Genomic DNA, 23,257 nt, shown 5'->3' with positions numbered 1-23,257 from the left:
AAAAAGGTACTGCCCCAGTGACAAAAGTTTGTTCCCTCTTTGGTACAACATTGAGCCATTTGTTTCTGAGAGTGTATATTGGTGGATCTGGAAGTAGGTGCCGTCAAATATAAATGTGTTTTCTTTTCATGTAATTTTTTCCCAGTCCTAGTTTGATTCATAATAAATTATGTGCATTCCTGACACAATATATTGCTTAAATTTTTTTCATTCTTTCTAGAGAATTTTACAGTCAAAAAAGCACCAGAACAAATAATAAAAGAAAAGATGACACTAATGTGACCCTCAAATTATTTTACTGAAATCTAGATGTATACTTTCAGCTTTACTGCCCCATAAAACGCATTGTGTCAACAAAATATTTTAAATCACAAAAATAGATTTCTGGGTCTGGATTAGCGCTCCAAAATGTTTTGGCACTGATACTGTGATATGTGTAAATGTGATAGCAGTAAAAAAAAAAAAAAAACCTTAGGTGATTAATTATTAAAGGGTTAGTTTTGGGTGCTACCTTATAATTCCCATGAATGTGGATATGGCCTATATAGGGTGGAGTGTAAACATGGTTCAATCAGTTTTAATTATTACCTAAAGATATCATTGCAGTCAAACCACTGCAAAGCCATCTGGACTTAGATGTACACATCCTGTCCTACAAGAATCATACATTTAAAACTAAACTGGTAAACTGGGTTTTCAAAATGTGATTTATAAGCCAAGAAAAAGTTATTTACTTTTAAATAATAATAGCTTGGAATATGTTACATTTCACTTTCATATTTTAAAGTATGAGAATTTTACTCTAAGTAAGCCTACAATTCCTCAATAATTTTACAACTCTGCATGAACAGTAGCCTATAATTCAGTCCCGTTGGCCAAGTGTGAATAGAAAAACAGCGTGTGTGGCTTTAAGAGGAGGGTGGGCGTGGTTAAAGCTCAGTGACCTCAGCGAGGTAGAGTTTCGACTCGGTTGCGTTGCTAAAACACCTGTAGACGTTCAGAGTGGTGATATCGATTACCCGAGTTTGCGGAACCATTTTTGAATACTTTTAACCACAATTTGTTTTACGCGGAGCTTTGATTTTTACCAAAGAGGACGGTGGCAGACTTGCCGAATATGGGGCCTCTTGCCAGTCGGGACGTGTTTTCGTGGCTGTTGTTGGCTTCTGTTCTCCAGGTGTCGAGTGTTCGTTTGGCGGAGGCCAGTTACCTGTGCACTGCATACCTGAACATTTCATACACCAACCCTGAAAATAATAGAAGCACCTGGTTTCAAGAGGAGATGGGGCTGTATGGACAAGACTCACCCAAAGCTTATGTCAAGGGGAATGTGTATTTAGCTTCTCCGACCTATGGCTGTGATGATGACACCTTTTATGGCCGACCGAACGGCTCCAAGGGCTGGATCGCCTTAATCCAACGCGGAAACGGCTGCACTTTTACCGAAAAAATTAACATTGCGGCTATGAACGGGGCTGCTGCTGCTATCATCTTCAACGACTTTGGATCAGAAAATCGGGTCATTCAGATGTCCCACCCAGGTATGCCTGTAACCCCGGGGGGGATTAGGCTTAGTTGATGTATTTGCATAATGCGAGTGTTCCTTTTTGTCTGTTTATCCTGCTTAATTTTGGCCTCTGTTGGGTGCCAGTTGTACTCTAACCCGGGAGTTGTGTTGTGTAAGTTGTGTAAACTTCACGACTGATACAGAGAACCTGTCAGTGGGACCTCCTCAATGCGGAAGAGCTCGAAATCTGCTTTCGGGTGACCAGGATACTTGAAGAAATCCGACTAGAACAGCATTTTAGTTGTTTAACGGTGATCCATGATTTTAACAGTCATTTTTTTATTGAGAGGGAGAGAGAGATTCGCTGCCTATGACTCGATCTCCTGAGTCTTCAGATGACCTGTATTAAACTCGATCTGTCGAGGGCGAGTTGGTGTCGATGAGATAAAGATGATTTGAGCTAAAAAAATCTTGTTTTAATAAAGTCTTTTAAAAATATTGCGTTTTGAACTATCATTTTATTACTTAATAATTAACATCTAGGCAAAACAAATAAAGAATTTACAGGTAAATTAATGAAAAGTAAACTTCATGAAAAAGTTGTCTTGGCAGCTTGTTAAGAGACTTTGCCATGCGTCTTGCGCCTACAGACTATTTTCACACACAAGCTGTCAGTTTCTGCCAGTGTGTCTCATGCCTATATTTTGATAAAGTATTTGCAGCCCCTGTGAGCATAAGAAACTCAAGAAACATTTGAATTGTTGTATTGCAAAAAGACTCCATTTCTAAAGTTTAGTGCATGTTTTTTTCCCTTTAGATAATTTCACTAGCTTGCACATCACTGTTGCAGAGTGTGGAAAACAATACTAATTGATTACGTAAACCGTTGAATCTAATTAACACGATGTGCAGATTAACTTATCCATTTGTTTGGAAAATGTAATGAAAACGTTACTGTGTTCAATGAGTTTTTCAACCTTAAAATAAAATAAAATCTAATTTCAAGCATTGCATCTTGATTATTAAACTGACTTTTATCTTTGAACACTGTTTCTTTTCATTTAAACATATTTCAAATGATTAGGTGTTGCTGAATGTTTGATGTAGCATGTTTGTTGAAGGATAAAAAAAGTTTGTTGATAGTTCGGCTCTTTCCGTGTCAACCATCATGTTGCTACCGCTATCATGTGTTTTAGTTTGTGCACGCGCACTGCTTGTGTTTTCATCGTCTCTCGTATGTTTCTAGGCACAACTATCGTTGCGATTATGATTGGCAACTACCGCGGGATGGAGCTGGTCCAGCTGCTGGATCAAGGCGTTCCCGTTGCTATAGCGATAGAGGTTGGGAAACAGCACGGCCCCTGGATGAGTCACTATTCCGTGTTTTTCGTCTCCATCTCCTTCTTCATCGTCACCGCGGCGACGGTCGGCTACTTCATCTTCTACTCCGCGCGGAGACTCAACAGTCTCAGACAGCAGAACCGCAGTCAGGTACCACTCAGCATTTGTGTGCATTGCTGCTGATATGATGAACTTTAAACCCCTGTCCTCTTAATAGAATATAGTAACATTTGTTTATGCTAAAAAGGTACAATAAAACTACCCCACTGCCTGTAAGGAAGTTAGCCTATTAAAACTTACAGAAAGTACATCCTTATAGTACGAACTGATTATATTCAAGCATCTATAAATGATAATACTAAACATATATGACAAAGCATCTGTTTTAGAATTGTTTACACTCATAATTAATGCGATTCTGAATAACTGAGAATCTAAAACTAATTTGATCTATGCACTTGAACTGCAGTCAGACCTGTCAGTTAAATAATGTTGTGACAGTCGATAAGGCTTTTATGTTTATTGAAGTCACCATCTTTCATAGTCCTTGTCATTATCAATACAGGTGTTACAGCTGTAAACAGAATCATTAGGCCATTGTGTTTGGCTTCTGATTTACAGATACAGTAGTTGATCTGCCCTGTGAGTGGTTGTCTGAATGGGGCTGTATGGCCATGTGCTTTCATTGAGTGTAGCACTCAATGCTGTTTTGGTAAGCACTCTGGTGAAGCAAGCTTCCAACTGGTTGGTCTGGTTTCACAGCATTGGGCTCTGAGGTCATACATTTTTCTAGCTAAATGTAGTAATTGTGCATGTATGGGTTTCATTTGATAAATGGCATTAGGTTTAAGCTTAGTATCAAGAGACTGTGTTAATAAAAAAAAACAATTTTTTGAAGTTTAACTGAAACCACAAACCAGTTTAAGAGGTTATTATCTCACACACCACAGGGGAATACCCCTTTTCAAGGTATTACTCTGCCCAGAAAGTACCTTTTCCAGTTGTTCCCCATTGCTAGCAGCAGACTGGGAAGGCACAAATAAAGGGAGACAAAATCAAAAGGGCTTTGGAACATCAGAAAAACAAAACCCTTTGTTTCTCAGTATCCTTTGAAGCATCTTGTTAAAACTACTGCTACTGTATTGCTTCATTGGTCTTTTGACATAATCACCATTTTAATATGATTAAGTTACTATTTTCTTTCCTTTTCCACATTTTTCAGTAGATATTTAACCTGATCATTACACAGTGGCATCTCTCAGGCCACATTTTAATTATTCAAACTAGAGGTGCCAACTTTTATTTAATTGCCAATATATATATTTTTATTAATGCGACTTTATCAATGGTTAATACAGCATGGACATCATTAAATGATTATTTATGCCACACCTTGTGCGATTTATGCATCATGTAGTCAAGTCTCTGCCAATAACGTTCCCTTACTGCATTGGTTTCTCAGCTTCATATACGTGTGACACATAAAACTATTGTGTCTACGTAAAAAAATAGGTGCCATTTCTAGCTCAAAAAGAGCACTAGCAATTAGCAATTCTGAAAAAATTTTGCTTATTCAAAGACAACTTTTTTACGTCAGACAGCTTCCATCCAAACTAACTTACAACATGTATTTCTCCCTCCATCATCTGTCTGCTTTGTGTCACTGAACTCAACCTAAATTGCACACACAGAACATCATACCTGAGTGGGCATGTGGCTGACACATCCCTCAAGGACAGCAATAACACCACACAGCCACAACAACCACTCCTCATGGACACATGCCCATCTGTGCCCTGCACACTGAGCTCTCCACAGATAGTGTGATGTATTAGAACAGCTTCAAGCACTCAAGGTTGATCTCCAAAAAAACAGCAAGGACAACAAGTTTCAACAGCTGATAACACCAGAGTTGCAGTCCTTGTCAACAAACTCGCTTTTAAGCTCTTCAGGATCCTGAGTTTCTCACAGAAACTTGGAGATCTGCTGTTTGCTGAAACTATACTAGCTCATTTTCAATGCTGTGAGCTACTTAGTTAACAACCAAAAAGAAGCAAGCCCGACAACCACCTCTGCACACACCTGTGAGAGCCCTCCAGCCCCTGTCACACCATCAGGGCCCCACATACCTGCCGTCTTCAGATGGTTAACATAACATCTTTCAGTGAAATGTGTGGAGTGCCGACTTTAATAACAGCATCTTTATCAAATGTTTATAGAACAAGCGGGAACCAAGCATGCCTGTAGCTTCCACTAGGGCTATATGTTTTATTACGTAATAGAAAATCTAGGGCTTGTTATCTAGCGACTCATTTTAAGGTGGTGACTATTAAATGTAGATCTGAGACTACAGTAGGGACAGTAAGTAAAACAGTTAAGTTAGCATTTTTTTTTTACATCTGATAAATCATCCCATTTTATCAATGCAAATTGCCTGGATTTTATGCTTTTAAAGCTTGGCTAGATGACAGTTCAGCAAATAAAACTTTATTCATTTCTTTACTGATAAGATCAATAATGTCAGAAAAGCAATCCGCTCATCCAGTCAGCTAAGTTGTGCTGACGTCAGACAGGCTCAATCACAGGAAATCTTGGAAGAGATTGTACTGATTATGAAAATGTCAACCTGTAGTCTTGACACACTCCCCGCATCGTTCTTCAAAACACTGTTAAACTGTTCAAAAGTAGATCTCCTTAAAATGGTAAATGTTTCACTTTTTTCCGGAACTTTTCCAAACTCCCAAATAATGAGAGAACCAGATGTCCTACCTCAGCTATGCTGGTGACACTCCGATCTACTTGGCCTTATTGCTCAATGAATACAGCCCCATTGACACCCTCTGCCAATGCATTGATAAAATGAAGAGTTAGATGTGACTTTCTTCAGATAAACAAAGACAAACCTGAAGTCGTTTCATTAGGAAACAGAAACTGAAGTTCTCTGTACCTTGGCTGTAGGGGTTAAACCATAAATATTCAAGTCAAAAATCTTGGTGTGATTCTAGAGTCAGATCTAAGTTTCAGTAGTCATGTAAAAGCACTAGATAAATCAGCATACTATACTATCATCTTAAAAACATTGCAAGAATTATATGCTTTGTTTCCAGTGAGAAAACTTCATGCTTTTATCAGCAGCGGGTTGGATTACTGTAATGGACTCGTCACTTGCCTTTCCAAAAAGACAGTCAGACAGTTGCAGCTCATCCAGAACGCTGCGGTCAGGATTCTGACCAGAATAAGAAAATCAGAGCACATCACACCTGTCTTTAGGTCCTTACACTGGCTCCCAGTTACATTCAGAATAGATTTAGAAGTATTATAACTTGTTTATAAATCACCAAATGGCCTAGGACCTCAATACTTAATAGATTTTCTTACAAGCCTAACAGATCAATTAAGAATTCACTCAAAAGGGGTGAATCTGCTTTCAGCTACTATGTGGCCATATATATCTTAGGTGATCCTAATTTCTAATGCTTAATAACACATAAAGATCAAAAGCCATAATCATGGTATTATATAGAGTGAATAACTAATAAAAAAATTTTTTTTTTATTAACTTGCAACTATAATATGTCTATTTTTCAATGTTGATATTAATGCATTAATGTTTACCAATGGGATTTAGTGTTACCTATTGTACATTGTCATTAACCTTTTGCAGTTTAATTAGTTTAAAGCATTTATTAACTCTGAATATGTATATATAATATAGCATTACACTGTGTTTCTGGGTTATTAAATCTCTTAATCTTTTTTGAGCTTAGGCCAATATCATGATAATAACATATACCACGATAAAACGTCTGCAATTAATTGCAACAGGAAAATTTGATATAAGCAGAAGCCTAGGTTCTTATGTCTTGTATTGCTGCAATATATAAAGCTTAGCCAGTATATGGAGAACTGTGCAGTATTGTGGAGAATAATTTAATGCATTTATATTTAACACACGTTTCAACAAAAAAACTAAACAAACCAACCAGCTATTAAGTACTCTAAATATTCAAGCCTTTTATTTGATGCAAAGAAGTGGGTGAATATTGTTCTGATATTGCTCACTGCAAGACTCTGATTGATGATAAACATTTCTTGCTAAGTTGTTTCTGTCTCCTTAATATCTTCTTTTCTTGGTCATCATTTCACAACCAGTTTGACTGATATTTTAAGTAAATGGTCACCACCAGAGTTAAATTCGCACCACATTGTGTTTTCAGCTTCAGTTTGGTAAAGGATTCATATTATAATATTATCTGCGTCAATACAACCTTTGCTGTCTCCCTATGGAACACAGCTGAGTTGAGAAAGGTCATTGATGTTGAGTTAGCGAACACATGCAGGCGTGTGCAAAGACACTGAAGAATTTGGTTTTCTTGGATGCGATTCTCCAGTCCTGCAGGCATGTCTCTGTCTGATGAAGAAACCCTTTCCATTTTTTCCCATTTTTATTTTTGGTGGTTCTGTGTCTGCCAGTTACAAAACATTTCAATTTTATGAAATGCTTTTTTTTAAACTAACTTAATATGCCAATACAAAGGATTTATTTGGAACTATTTGAACGTGGGAGAATTAATTTATTTTAAAATTTGCTCTGAATAAACACTGTTTGTGAGCCTTATTATTAAGATTTCAATCACTAAAAAGAAAGTGCCAAGCGTGTTTTTTAGGCATTGTTTAAGTAGTTAATTATGAAACCAAGTTTTGTTTCCTCTTCAGACTATGACTACTTCATTGTGTATGTGTGAATGTGGTTTAAGTTTTTTTTTTTTTTCTGTTATCTAACGTGTTGACACTTTAGTATTGTTTAAGTGTGTTTAAAGTGTCTACATTTGTGTTGTGGCAACTATGTGCGAGTCAGATAAGTTTATGAGTTATTAATGAGCAGTTTGTTGAGTTTTTTTCCACTTAATATATACTTAATCCTTCATAGTCCATATGATAGTCCATCAATGATCCATTGTGGTAGATGTTTAGCATAGATTTTACACCAAAGCTGGATATTTTTGTCTTTATCATCACTAAAATATGCATACACTTCCTGAAAAGCTAGTGTTACAAGACCAGAAATACCAGTATACATGCCTCTCACATTGTTTTTTTTTTTTTTTTTTTTGTCTGTTCTCGCTATTTAGAAAAAGCTGAAAGCTGAAGCAAAGAAGGCAATTGGCCAGCTACAGGTCCGCACACTGAGACAAGGCGACCAGGTAAATCTGAACACTTGTGCACATATGCAAATGCAAACAAATAGCCTATTTTTTTTTTTTTATCATGAGTATTGTTATAGGCCAACCAATGAACGAAAGGCTGAAATACAGAATAAAGCATAGCATAAAGAATACAAAACTTATTAAAGGGGGAAGGGCACATGCAATTTATGCATTCTAAGATATGTCTTTTCCCAGAGAGAATCTCAAAGCTGTGTCTTTCTCTTATGTGTGTTAAAAACATTTTGGAATAAAGATGTGAGAATGGGTGAAATGAGCATGATCCTTAAAAAGAGATTTTTTAAATGTCTTATTAGTAGAAATGCAACGATTAACCAATTTCACTATTAACAGTGCTTTAATTTGTGACGGTTAATTAATCATGAAGTCTTCTCAACACCACGCTTCTGAAGTGTGGCGCTGCGCCCTCATGCTTTCCAGGTTTACCTAGTTGAAAGAATGGCATGAGCGGACTGTGAGTTCGTGACAAGAACCGAGTGATCAGCTTCATACTTTGTATGGAATATACACATTTCTACTCCAAAGAGAAAAAAATATGAAAGGAAAATACCAAACAATTTTGTAATATAGTTGATCAAAGGTGCCTTTCAGACAGGTTCAGCAGCCTTTGACTACATTTAAAAGGGAAATAATTAGCTAATATGTAGCTTAGATTTACATTTGACAAATACAATTTTTTTAATTTATTCTTTTTTTAATTTATTTTTATTCATACAATCATTCATTCATTTATTTATCGTTCTGTCATTTATTTTCAGTGTAAAATTATTGACAAAAACTTTTCACTTATTTTTAAGTCCACAGAGAAATGGACTATTGTTTGTTTGTAATATTATTTTGTGCTGTATTGTTTGGTTACTGATCAGCAATAAATAACACTTTTTATAATATAAGGAGTTTCCATTTAATTTACTAAACTAGTAGTGTTTTGAAAAGAATGAATGCATAATAACCGTGAAACTGTGATTATTCCTCAGACTATATTCGTACAGCCAAAACCTATAATCGCTGCCTCTGTACTGATTAGCAGTAAATTTGCTTATTAATAGCACTGTACAAAATAACATTAAAGAGGATGTTTTATTGATGTATGTGTTTTATAGGAAATCGGCCCGGATGCTGATGCCTGTGCAGTTTGTATTGATTCGTATAAAGCAGGAGATGTATTGTCAATTCTCACATGCAAGTATGTTTTTCTGAGGATCTCTAAGTCCATCTGAATCACTGATAATTTCAGTATAGATCATCATTTTTCTCTCTTTCCAACACAGTTGTGTTTGTGTTTGTTTTGCAGTCATTTCTTCCATAAATCCTGCATAGAGCCATGGCTGCTGGAGCACAGAACCTGCCCAATGTGCAAGTGTGACATTCTTAAAGCCCTTGGAGTTGAGGTGAGAGTTGAGCTAGTTAATACTTGGAAAAACATTATTTAACAGCTGCCCATGGCTTATGATTCTCGCCATGTTTTTTCCATTTATATACACTGATAAAGTGCATTTGATCTCTGCTTTGACAACTTTTAATGTTGAAAATTTAATTCTTCTTTTAAACAAAGTCGCTTTTGTTGATTTTTGTAGTATTGAATATGTTGTATAAGAAATGATACATTTTAGAAATAAGTCTGTACAGTAACCACAAAAGTTCTGCACCCTCAATATTTTCTTCACCAACCCAAACAGTACATGGTTTCTAAACAAAACAGTATTTTTGTTGTAAGAGAAAAGAATATGATTCTACAACGCAGTTTGAAAGTTCAAATAAACATTAGAGTCACATGCTGTGAGCAATTGTTAATTAACAGATACGTTTTACAGCACATCCTTATCTTGCTTCACATATCACACTGCTCGTAATTTTTTCATGGTTAAGTATTAATCCTTGGTATTTTCAGGCTGCCATTGATAGTTTTGTTCCTTATGTTAGAGATAAATCCATCTCTCCCTTGTGCAAATAATTTAATTGCGCATCCTCATTCCTAAATCTTGTTCATATGTAAATCAATGTACTTTTGACCTGATCATATAAGTCAGGTGTCACCCCAGTCAAAGTGTTAATATGACAGAGTGATTTAGTTACTCAAGCTCCTGAATATCAAGGTTGCCAAGTATCTAGTTGTAACATTTCAACATTTGTTTTTATATTTGAAATTGCTTTACTTATACACTGCTTGTCCATTTTAATGTATAAATGGTGTAGTATATTCACACTGAAAATCTAAAAAGAATGGGGTCAATTTGCCTGCATGATGTGCTTATTTAATCAATAAAAATAAGCGTGTAATGTTGAACACTTCATGGACTCAATGGTCGCAGATCATGTAGCAGAATGGAAAAATCTGTCAGGTGCTAAAATGTTTTATTTAATTTTAGATTGTGCAATCAATAGCATTTTGCCTCTTCCCAATGGTGAATGTGGTTTTACTCATGACAGGTAATGTTTGGTAGTTTGTTGAAGGGAGGGGGAATAAAGAACAGCAAAGAAACAGATCCAGGATGTTCCTTATTTTTATTTATTTCACCTTATTTTAACATTCAACAACTCTGTTTGTTTGTTTGTTGTGTTAAACGTAGCCTTTTCCTTTCCACCTCTTGCAATCCCAAGTTTACATATCTCACAGTTTGCTATGGCAATGTCATCATCATCAACTTTATAATACCTCCGTACTGCAGACATACACGCGCTTTCTGCTTCAAGCTGCTTCTGTTTTGCTTTGCCGGCATTTAACCATTTCTTCTTTCTTAACCTCTTTCTTGACTTCACACAGTAACAGCAACTCATACGACATGACATCACTTTGTTGCAGAGATGCTATTGGTTAAATGCCGGCAAAGTAGAAAATGGAAGCAGCTTGAAGTAGAGAGCGCGAGTATGTCTGTGGTCTGGAAGTTGATGATGACAACATTGCCATGGCAAACTGTGAGATGTAAACTTGGGATTGCCTGCAGGATATTTTAAGTTGAGGTGCTATTTGTTTTTATATTAGATTTTCTTAATATTTACTGTTGCACTTAAGTCCAAAAGTGAGGAGTTGATGTTATTTATTACTTGATTGTTCAAGCTACCTCACAGATGTGCTCAGTTTGTTAACAGAATTGTTGAATGCTAAGGTAACATGAATTAAATAAAAAATAAGGAACATCCTCGGATCGGGTTTCAATAGGTACTCAAAATCAACTCAACTCGAGGGCAAAAAACCTGATCGGGACATCCCTATTTCCTTTCAGATACTGCATAATATGGTGTCTTTTTGTTAGGTGTTAGGCAATATCTTATTGCTAACAGAGTAAAATACATGTAGGTAATAACTGATATGTTTAAACTTAAAATTCTACACACTTGTCAATATATGTTATTTTATTTTTTGTGTGAAAGTAATGGCCATCTAACTGTGGACAACATTGCGAATTAAAACAAAACATTGCTTAGCATCATAAAGGATTAAGAGACAAGCTCAGTTTCTCTCTTCACTTCATGTGGTAGCAGGAAAAGAGGAACAGACTGTCGAAAGCTGTGGTGAAACGTCTGTTCAACGTGAGTCAGGTCATGTGTGTTGAGCATTTGATTCCTGACTCATGCGGAGTGTGACGGTGTGCAGCAGATCACTGGAGTTTGTGTTGACTAGCTCTGGAAGCTTCTGGAAAAGATACTGTGTCCTTTGCTCTTTGGTCACCTTCATAAACGAAATCGTTTATTGTGGCAGCAAGTGAAGATGGTTAAAACACCGTCAGCAGGGGCACACCTCAGCTCAAAGTTTATTTATCACATGTTAGACTGAAGCTGTAAAATGTGTATTACGGAAACTGCCACACTGTTTAAAAAATAAACAATGACTTTACAAAATGTGTTTTAAAGGGATAGTTCACCTTTGAATCAAACTTTTCCCCATCATTTGCTCATGCTCTCATGTTTCTAAACTTTTATAAATTTCCTTATTCTGTTGAATACAACATAAGATATACTAAAAGTTGTTGTAAACCAGTGGTTCAAAATGTGGGGGTCGTGAGACAATAAGAGGGGGTCACCTGGTGATTTTCAAAAATGGCATGTATGTTATTAAACATTTTTAGAATAACCATATTTTATCCATAACCTGCAGAAGATATAAATAGTATGTAATAGGTAGATTAAAAAACAACATGGAAATAAATGTCATCTGCCTTTCAATTCTTTTTCTATTGGATTGTGACCTCTGGAGTATTTACGCTTGATTAATAACACAGCAATAGTATTAGTTGCAGAATGTTTAACTTTGACACCTTTACGGCACTCACAAACATTAAAAATAAAGGCCACGACTGAACACAGAGGCTTCAAGTGGTTCTTGTGCTGTAAACATTGTGCCCACCATTCTCATTAAGTTAGGTTAATATTAAATAAAACAAATAAAAATAATATAGTTGTTAGCCTGTTACACTTTTTTTGTGTTGTCAATAAGCTTATTTATATAGTTCCCATTGGTGTGTGTGCACCATCGTGTGCAATGTTTGTCTCTTCATAACCACCTCTGAGGATTGTGAGAGGTCACGAGTCACTGAAATTGTTATTTTAGGGGTTGAGAGCTGAAAAGCTTGGGAACCTCTGTTGTAAACCAGCAGTAATGGCTGCTTTCCAGCATTTTTCAGTATAGCTTTTGTTGTGATCAACAGAAGAAAGAAACTCCAACGGGTTGGGAACACTTGGAGGATGAGTAAATAATGACAATTTTCATTTTGTGTGAACTATCCCTTTAGTATCATGGGTCAGTGTTTCTATAAATATGTACTTCTGTAAATCATCTTTACCACTAAAAATATTTAGCTGTTTTCAACATTTTCATTTTCTTGAGCACCAAATCATCACGTGGCACCAAGGACTGGAGTAATGACTGCTGAAACTGTCACAAGAACACATTTAGTGTTAGAATGTTCAAATACTGTTGTTTTTAATATTTCACAATATTAGTTGTTTTTGATAATATATTTTTAAGCTTTCAAAAAAACAACAATCTTTCCAGGCTTTTGAGCTGTAATGTAAACTGTAAAAATAATATGCATTTAAATATTTCATTTGATACTATAGTTACAAATATTATTACCTCATTAAATAGTAAGCATTGATTTATTTTTGCTAAAGTATTTTCTACTTTTTACATCCTTGGTCTCTGGTAGAATTGGTCTTTCTGTGTTAATAAGCATAACTGGAATCATGCTTTTTCCCCTCTGGCCTCAGTCCATCATTGCTCACCTTGGTGAAAATGTCAGGCAGATTGGACAGCACACCTGCAGTGTAACATTCTGTTGTTCCTCCTCTACAAGTCTCTTTGATTATGCTCCAATTTTAGGCAGAACCTGATGGAGTGCTTTCATTTGTTTAGCCCATTTTTACTTCCTTTGAAAACCCGGCTCAAGTCAAACTACTTGCATATGTGTTTGCCATATGGTGTCATTGGTGTGAACCATAAATTGAAACTATCTACTATTTTTATCTGTTGTGTGTTTGCATTAAGCAGGCAATTACTCTTTTACGTCAGTCGTCTGTCTGTCAGTCAGGCGGAAGTTGTTGCCATCTCTAATGTGCTTCTGTGCTACTTGCTCTCAACCCTATCGACAGCCAACTTGTTCTCCCGAGAATAGAAGTTGGCTTGAAAGATACTGAGCAGGTTTGGTTAAAACCCAAGGGATATCAGACTGTTCTGAGCATCGTAGCATCTCATGCTTTGTTTCTTGCTTCTCGAGAGCTCAGCTTTGTTCTAACTGTTCCAAAGGATATCCAATATGACTGAAAATGGGAAACTTGTTGATAGAATGGCTGATAAAAGAATAAGAGAAATTAAGATTTGGGCCAAAAAAAAAATTAAGGAAGTTTTTGGAATTTAACCAATAGTATTTAACCATCTCATTACTCTAGAGCTGCTTAAGGCCATATATATATATATATATATATATATATATATATATATATATATATATATATATATATATATATTTATATTTATATATATATATATATATATATATATATATATATATATATATATTTATATATATATATATATATATATATATATATATATATATATATATATATATATATTTATATTTATATATATATATATATATATATATATATATATATTTATATATATATATATATATATATATATATATATATATATATATATATATATATATATATATATATACATACACACACACACAAAGTATATATAATATGTTGTGTGAAGTGATTTCAACCAAAATCTTACTTTCTCTTTGGCAGATGATGGCCTCGAGCTGATTAAATAATAGGGAAAAGTACATATTTCTTTAATAAGAAAGAAGTACAAGGATAACTGCACCATGGATTTCCTCTTGACCGTTCTGTCATGAGCCTTGATTACTGTAACTAGAGGGTTGGGTGGATCCTCTGTCATTGTTATATTGATCTCACTGAAACTAAACTGCTGCTTAGTCATCATGCCCCACAGGTATGCAGAGGTGGAGTTTGTTCTCCCTCTAATGGCAGTGTGTACTGTATTTAACAGCCTTGTTTCATTCCCCTTTAATCAAAGTCCCTAAACTGAGCCAGTTGCCTTCAAATCTACTTCTTAGTCAATGCACTGAGGAAACATTTGCCTAGACGTTTGCTGAAATATGTTTTTTTTTCTGAACTTCCCTTTTTGTAGTTGGATGTGGAGGAGCAGCCACAAATTTCAGTGCCTGATTTCAGGCCTTTTTCTACCTCTGAGGACCTGCACAGTGAGACGGCCTCACACACACACAGTGAGACCGCTTCCTCTGGATATGCATCTATGCATGGAAATGAACACCTCGCTCCTCCTGAAGGCACACACAACGGTATTATAAAGTGCACAATCACATTTATCTCAATATTTAGAGACACTAAAACCTACCATCGGTATGTTCTATGTACTGCTCATGTTATTGAGGTGTGGGATCACAAGAGTAGATGTAGAAATTCTTATTTACATCTGGTGTTAGAGCTGCATGATTAATTGAAAAAAAAACTATATCTCTATGCGACCCTATACACGATCTTAAATCAGCTTTTCTACGATTCAGACAATTATATTTTCACGGTCAGGAGAGAAGCGTAAAGGCGGTTGCACAAGTGTTCGCATTGTTAAATATACATTTTTCAGCAAAACATAGTCTCAAATGGGGGTAAAAGTGTCACCTACTGTATTTATAATTACCCCAAAAAAGTCATTTCTGTCTTAATGTAATGATGTATTTGCGGCTGCAAAATCACACGTGAGCTGACGTTTGTTTACTATTGAGAGGACGCATGCGTGCTCGCCAATGATGTCTACTTTTAGTGAACAGAACCTGTTTAGGCTGTGAATAACAGCTCATAAAGTTGCAAATATCATGTCGGCGCAATAGCCTGAGGGTTAGTGCCAACATATGGTGCAGCAGCACGTCAGGGCATCCCGAGCTCGAATCCCAGCTTGAGGACATTTCCTTACCGTACCCCCCTCTCTCTAACTAAACTTCTTGTCTCAATACTGTCTTGTCTTATAAAGGCAAAAAGGCCAAAAATAAATCTTTAAAAAAAGTTGCAAATAACATTCAGTTTGTTGCAAACGGAACTCAGTGACAGCAGTCATGACATGAGTGCACTCAGCAGTGAAAGCAATAATATCCAGCGCACATCATTTAAATTATCATATCGCATTTAAAGTTATGATTACAACAAGCTTTTTAATATGGTTTTTCTTTCCTAGCGAACAGTGTTGTGCTTGAAAATAAATGTTTAAAATGGTGTCAGTATAACTACTCTAGCCTATATAATGTTAAATATAATGCAAGGCGGAATCTGATAATGAAAAATGTCTAATTTAACCAGTGAAAAAAATGGTCTAATATTGTAGTCAATGACAAACATATGACTCAAACACAATATCTCAACAAAATTATATTCTGATGTCATCACTTTACTGTGAATTAACAATCAGGACATATTTAAAGTCATACCAAGTCTATGAAAAATGCAGCATTTTAACCAACAGTAGACCTACACATACAGTAGGCCTAGTATTATTATTATTGTTTTACCTTATGTTTAAAAAATAATAATAATATCCTACTCTTAATAACCTTTTCTTACATCTACCTAATCGTAAGAAAATCGTGATTCTCATTTTAGCCAAAATCGTGCCGCCCTACCTGGTGCTGCCTTTTGTTTGACCACTTTTCTGATTTATTGAATGGTAGGGTCTGTAGTTTGGTGCATGCATATGCTTTTAGTAATCTATTCATTAGAGCTGTGCAATTTAATACTTTATTATTCCATTAACACATTAATTATTTAATGCTAACAAATATTTTGTCCTGCGTTCATTGAGTTTTTATTATTAACACATGCGACTTATGCAGAAGACATGACTGAGGCAGATTCTGCATGTTCATGGCCTTTATTTGCATATTTGCATTGACTGTGTATGTAATCTACTCAAGTGAGTACTTTGGATATTTGTGAAAGCACAGCATATTATAATACATACTCTTCGGGCAGTGGCATTGTGCAAAACTGTGAATGAATGTTCTAAAGTGAAGTGAAAACTTCCCTTGCTTGGGTTAATAGGGAGTAGTGAACAATGTAATTCTGAACACAGTTCATGCATAAAGCTCTTATCTCATCATATTGCTCATCAACTTTTAAAATACTTTTTTTTCCCCCAAATTATGTTTAACAGAGCAAGGAAATTTTCACAGTATTTCTTTCACAGCATTTTTTTCTTCTGCAGAAAGTCTTATTTGTTTTGTTTTGGCTTGGTTTTTATTATTATATATATTTTTTAGTATTATTAGCCCCTTTAAGCCAATTGTTTTTTGATAGTCAACAGAACAAACCATCATTATATACAATAACTTGCCTAATTGCCCTAACCTGCCTAGTTAACCTAATTAACTTAGTTAAGCCTTTAAATGTCACTTTAAGCTGTATAGAAGTGTCCTGATAAATATCTTGTCAAATAGTATTTACTGTCATCATGGCAAAGATAAAATAAATGTAAAGTTATTAGAAATAAGTTATTAAAACTATTATGATTGGAAATGTGTTGGAAAAATCGTCTCTCCGTTAAACAGAAACTGGGAAAAAATAAACAGGAGGGCTAATAATTCTGACTTCAACTGTATGACCAAATAATCATAAAATTTAAAATTTCATTTGTTGCCCAGCACTTAATAATGAGATTGTGAAATAAATTAGCCCAGAAAGCAATGCAGAGAACAGAAGCTTTTGTTCCTGTTCTGATAGCTGTAAAACAACACCAAACACTGTTGTGGTTGTCACAGTCAGTACTGGTAAGAGAACACTGTGTTGTTTTTTTTTACACTTTTTTTTTTTTTTTTTTTTCAATAAAGCCTGTCTGGCTTTCACTCCTCTACAACACGCATCCTGTAATGTTTCTGAATTAAGTCAATAGTAGGGTTGTGAATGTGGTGATCAGTTACACCTGTAATACCGGTTTCACCTGGGGTGGGGTGCTTTTAAAAGGCTTATAAATTCTGTTTATTTACATTCGCTTTCAATTTGACTATTGGGTTTCTGTTGCTTGCATCGACAACGTATCAATGTATCAACTATATCTGGATGTGGTAAAAGTTAGACATGTTCACACTAGGGCAGCACAATATATCATTTGAGTATCAATATCACAATGCAACATCCGCAGTAGTCACTTCGCAGGATTAGATTATTTGTTCAATTTTTAAAAGATAAAGATATTATTAAATACTATTGTTTTAATTAATAACCTAACAAATTCATATTTTTTTTATACAATGATAACCATGTTATTTTGTTTGATTGTTCAATTTTTGTTTCTGAATACTGCTAGACTCTACCGAAAACCAGTACTATTTAACGTTTTCCTCTGCTCTGCTGTATTTATATATACTTGTAAGTTGTAATTTATTATAATTTATGCAGATCTATTGCATAGAAAAAGACTTGATCATCTCAATCTATCTAAATCCAATTTTGATTGAGGCTAGTTGGGCAAAGGTAAATATAGTTGTCATGGGTAATTTCCTCATTTATTTAATAATGTTTAACAATGACTAAAAAACATTGCTTTATTTACTAATACAGTAATTTAATTAACATGTTACATTAAAAACAATATAATCTAATTTATAACAGATTTACACTAGTTTTTGCCTTTATTTGCTCGCCGATGTCTACTGCATAGTCCTCTATCCGTCGAGTGACAGTATTTACTTTTTAAAAATCACTTTTATTTACAACATCTAATTGAAACATTTAATTTCAGTTTGCTTTTTTGTCGCTCAGCAGTAAAACAAACAAGAAAGGTTATGTTAAATTAGAAATGACGTTCTCTGCGTCAAAGGCATTCGCTTCAACCTCTATCTCTCTATCATACTCTATCTCCTCTCAGATGGGATGGTGGGCCAAAGCAAAGGTTACAATGGGCCAACTTTGGCCTGTGGGCCCTACTTTGGGCATCTCTGATCTAAATAAATGAATTTTTTCCAAATAGAGCAACTCAATCAGTCTACTGAAATTATATTTATATCACAATATACAGTGCTCCGCATACTTGAGTACACCCCATTTTGAAAATGAATATTTTTATCCATTTCTCAGTGAATATGGCTAATGTATATTAGTACGTTAGTACGGAATTGTTAAACAGATAGATTATATTTTAGTCACAGAACATCTTTAGAAGTCAAAGATAATAATTACAAACTACAAAAATTCCACAAAATTGTATACATTTTTTGTTTCTCTTTATTTTTGCTATTTTTGAAAATGTTATTTAATATTTTCCCTTTCATAAATTTGGGTTACTAATTTTTGAACCATTATTGTAATTATTTATTTATTAATTTTTTTAGATAAGCTCCAGATTTGGCTTTACTACAGACTAAACTAATATACATGCACACATATAATATTGTAAAGCATCCTAGAAAATGTTCATTTAATTAGAGATTTGTGAGGGGTTGCAAAAAAAACTAAATATTGCAATGTCAAATTTTCCCAATATCGCTCAGCCTTAGTTTATACCTTTATTTAATGTTATCCATTTTTGAGCAGATTGGATTTGAAGTGCATTTTAAAGTCATGTAAACATGTCCATTGTGTTTATACTACTTGCCTTTCAAACACATAAATGTGCTTAACAGGCGTAGAAACGTTCATTTACACATGTATGTTAGTTAACTGGATATTACAGTATGTATAATAATTATAATAATACCATATATCAGGTCTTCGAGTATTTTGCTAGACAAGTCTAGACTAACTCTATTTCTCTCTCGTGCTGTAAAAGGCAACCAATAATCATGAAATACATGTGGAATAAATTTGACCATATAACACTAGTTACCTAGCATTGAAATTCCTATCATTTTGCTTTAAAGTGAGCTCAATTTACCAAGAAATTCACTGCAATTCAGTGACAGTACATTACAAAGTATTGATCAACATGTTTAGAAAATATTGCTTTTCCACTGTTCTCAGAATAAAATTTTGTTGTGGAAACAATACGAAATCCAAGCTGTCATACAACGGTCAAGTTCCAGAAGTATAACTTCCAATAACAGCAATTAATCCACTCTATTATGTCTAACCATTTATACTTCCGGTCCAGTTGTGGACTCTAGAAGGTTTAATGCTTCATTGGTGTTTCTGATGTTCACTGATAAAAATCTTTGCATTGTACCATTACGAAGTTTGTTTTGTATAAATCAGAGGTGTGTTTGTTGTTTTAAACCTTTTATAGATGCTTGCGGCAATAGGTCATTTGGTCTGATTGTTTTTTTTTTTTTGGCATTTAAGTTTGAGCTCTATGTTGTGATTGTTTTGCAGGTGTGCAGGAGGAGCCTCACTACGATAACCTTGCCTTCGAGAGCGACGTCCACAACCAGAGTGAAGTCAGAACCTGAGCAACATACACACTGCTGCAATGCACTCATACAGATGAATGAGGGGGGTTGATTTGAGGACTTTAGTCAAAGCACTGCTGAGCCCTTTCCTGATTAGTTTCCAACTAAGTGCCTATACGCGCTCTCCCTGTGACTCTTTGAATTATATTTGGGTCAATTAGGGTCGTAATTATCTGCGGTTAATTCAGGGTATTATGATTTTTTTTAAGTCCAGCTTTAATTCCAATTAATAGTGATTCACATTTGAGATGCACAGAATAACATTATGAAGATGTGAGAGCGGCTGTGGAGATGCACACACAGAGCGAGAGAGATGGAGTGCTCCACCTGCTGTACGTCTGTGGGTTAATCCATACTATTCTTTCCCCTTTGTTTTTGTGGCTGCTGTCTCTTCTTATTGTTGAAGTATGTCGTTCCAGTTTTGATGGAAATGTAGAATTCCAGGAATGTTGTGCCTTACACTCACTCATGTATGTGTGCAGATGTATTTTATTCTTTGCATAGACCTAAGGTTTTAAAATGTCTGGATTTAAGTTCTCCTGATTTTATTATTTAAATAAGGGATTGAATAATTTCTTTACTTTTTGAGATTGAATAGTACTGACTTTATAATTAACACTGTAAATAAAATATTTTATGAAATTGCTTGTTCGGGATTTAGTGATTTATTTGGTTCATTATGAAGTGGAAAGGTGAGTGGGCTTGACTGTGGAAGAAAAGAAAAGCGAGAGAGAGAAAATAAACCTTAAATTTGTCATAACATTCATATACTGCTATTCTCTGATTTATTTGAAGTAAATACGATAAATTAATTAAATGTATTTGCAAGGGAAAAAGCAATATGATAAATGGTCCAACCAGTACAGACTGATCCTAAAGAAATAGTTTCATTGTTGGTCTTTAGTACTCTAGAGATTCAAAAACACTTCACATTTTTCTGAGCTGTTATGAAATAAGTTACTTGCTCCACTGCAATTTTTTGTCAATGTTTTGCAAAAAGAACTATTGGGTTATACGAGACTTATGTCATTGTAATTAAAGGAAGTTGATATATACATGAGCAATTTCACATGAGTAGCAGTGCGATATGGCTGTATATCGGCAACAATTGGCACTATACAGTGCGATATAATATACAGCCATATCGCACTGCTACTTGTGTGATATTGCGTTTTTTACAACAGTTCGACAACATAAGCATCTGAATAAAACAGAAAGTAAAAAAATCCTTTTGTATGCGGAACTACTTCTGCCATTCATTCACTTCTGCAGCTGACATCAGAACAGCAGAAACCCTTGCTAGTTCACAGATGTCATTTTAAAGCTAGTGTTTGAATGATTCTCTAGCGTAATGTCTAAAGTGATGACAAAACAGCTGATTTTGCAGACATTTTAAGATTATACGGCTGAACAGCATGAAATGCCATCAGTCTACAGAGATTTCCCAGTATTTCTCTGTTGCAATAAGGAGATCACAATAATTAACCCCGAAAAAGTCAAAGCAAGGCAAACACTACCAGATTACTGTTGTGTTTGCAACAAGGAAAAACGCTAAACACATGCGAGCATTTCTTCTTTCTTTCTGTTTACTGAACTAGTCTGCAGTACGGAAAACAGGAGATTCATTAGAAACAAACAGATGGCCAACCAAAAAGTAACTCAGGGTAATACAAAGAGTGGCCAACACAAAATACGCACATTCCTGATATGCGAGTCCCATCCCACACTTGAGATACTACAATTATATAGTATAAATACAGCTCTACAACATACAAAAGAGAGAGATCGACTCAGAATGTCACTCATCAATTTTATAATGTTTTAATCAGCAGTTTGAAAATATGCTGACCTTTTCTCTTCTTAAGGCTTATTATGCAGTCTCTGTCGCCATCTTGTGGATGGACAACGTCAGCTGTCTTTGCTCTGCTCAATGACAGGCTAATGGATGCTGACGCACTGTATTTCTGGAATTATAAATATTTTAAATAGGCACTATCCTTTTAAATAAACTGCATAGTTGCAATCTAAACAACTATATTCTCAACTAAACAAGTCTTAAAAGTACATAATGTTGTCCAAAAGGGAAAAAATGACCGAAAATAACTTTCTAAATGAGCACATTTTGTTTTAATTGTATTTTTTTGTCCTTGTATTTGTTCAGATACACTTGGTATTAAAAATTTAAACAAGACAACACTGCTCTCAGGTTCTATGAAGTTTTTGCCTTGTCAGAATAGTATAAAACGTAATGGTTTTAAAATATAATGTATTACTGTAGATATATTGAAGAATTTACTTTTGCAACTCAGAGTAAACATGTTTTGGAAAAGACTGCTTCATTCTTCGTATTATTAAATGTAATATAATTTTTATATGCTCTGAAGCATTCAATATTTATGACAGTTGCCAGAGCTTATCAGGTCTGGCCTTGAAAAAAGTAGTGAATCTAGTGGAATTTTATTCTACAATAGTAGCACATGTATATTTTTTTAATCGTCAATTTTTACACATGCACGCAAGAGATAAACCGACACTGCATTGTAACGTTATCGTTGACAACCCGGCGGTAAACATTTGCTACCCCTTTAAATAATTTGAAACAAAATCATGAGGCGTCGCTAGGATTGTGGGAAATGTAGTGTGTAGTTTTCAGGGCAGCGCTCTCCTCCGTTCAGCGGGGCAGATGTGGAAAACTACAATCCCAGTGGCGTCGCTGTCGCTGTCTTTGGCTCAGTTTCTGTCGACGTGGGAAAAGCGGCGCAAGAGCAAACAACACTCAATCTATGGGTGTATGCGCTTGACATGATACGAGTGGCATGCGAGAGGACGCGGATCTCTGAAGACAAATTCCAGCATGTGGCTCAAACCCGAAGAGGTGCTTCTCAAAAACGCGCTGAAATTATGGGTGACGGAGAAATCCAACGATTACTTCGTGCTGCAGCGCAGACGCGGATACGGAGAGGACAGCGGGGGATTGACAGGTACCGGGAGCGCGCGGATATCCGTGTGCAAGCATTAAGCATGAAAGATGCTGTAATAAATATGCTAAAGATGAGGCCAAATCGAATGCCTTTTCTGTGTTACGCTTTAAAATACACCTATATGGATCATGCAGACTATTGATTTAGAGACTATTACTTCAAACACAAAGTGCTTTGGCAACAGGTCAATGGTTATTGCAGATATGATGCTTTTCCAAGTTTCGCTGTCAGTGGATTGATGATGTGCTGTTTTGGTTGTTGACGTCACCACTGCGGTAA

At 35.3% G+C, this 23,257-nt stretch overlaps 2 protein-coding genes and 1 long non-coding RNA gene across 7 annotated transcripts in view; 2 read left to right on the top strand and 1 right to left on the bottom strand.

Moving 5' to 3' along the window:
* Positions 1–1,010: 1,010 nt before the first annotated feature.
* rnf128a (ring finger protein 128a) lies at positions 1,011–20,639 on the top strand. Its single transcript, NM_212615.1, has 7 exons — positions 1,011–1,541; positions 2,754–2,998; positions 7,981–8,052; positions 9,177–9,259; positions 9,368–9,464; positions 14,738–14,909; positions 19,921–20,639. Exons 1-7 carry the CDS (start codon positions 1,118–1,120, stop codon positions 19,995–19,997), a joined length of 1,170 nt encoding a protein of 389 aa, NP_997780.1. The 5' UTR covers positions 1,011–1,117; the 3' UTR covers positions 19,998–20,639.
* On the bottom strand, positions 19,920–22,074 carry LOC147843957 (uncharacterized). The gene is made up of 2 exons (XR_015491167.1): positions 21,148–22,074; positions 19,920–20,966 (listed from the first exon to the last, which is right to left on the bottom strand). It is a non-coding gene; the product is annotated as an uncharacterized LOC147843957 (long non-coding RNA).
* Positions 22,075–22,775: 701 nt separating this feature from the next.
* Positions 22,776–23,257, top strand: part of tbc1d8b (TBC1 domain family member 8B) — a 33,516-nt gene continuing 33,034 nt past the window's right edge. For 4 of the 5 annotated variants that reach the window (XM_087252546.1, XM_087252545.1, XM_087252544.1 and 1 more), the window contains exon 1: positions 22,776–22,978. In XM_087252546.1, the coding sequence (XP_087108672.1) occupies positions 22,852–22,978 (127 nt within the window). In that variant the 5' untranslated portion in view covers positions 22,776–22,851. 5 annotated transcript variants of the gene reach the window in all.

This window comes from Danio rerio, chromosome 5, assembly GCF_052040795.2.
Source record: "Danio rerio strain M-AB ecotype USA chromosome 5, GRCz13ab, whole genome shotgun sequence".
Taxonomy (NCBI): domain Eukaryota; kingdom Metazoa; phylum Chordata; class Actinopteri; order Cypriniformes; family Danionidae; genus Danio; species Danio rerio.
Note: the sequence above shows the minus strand (reverse complement) of the source record. Positions and strands in the feature narration are given on the sequence as shown.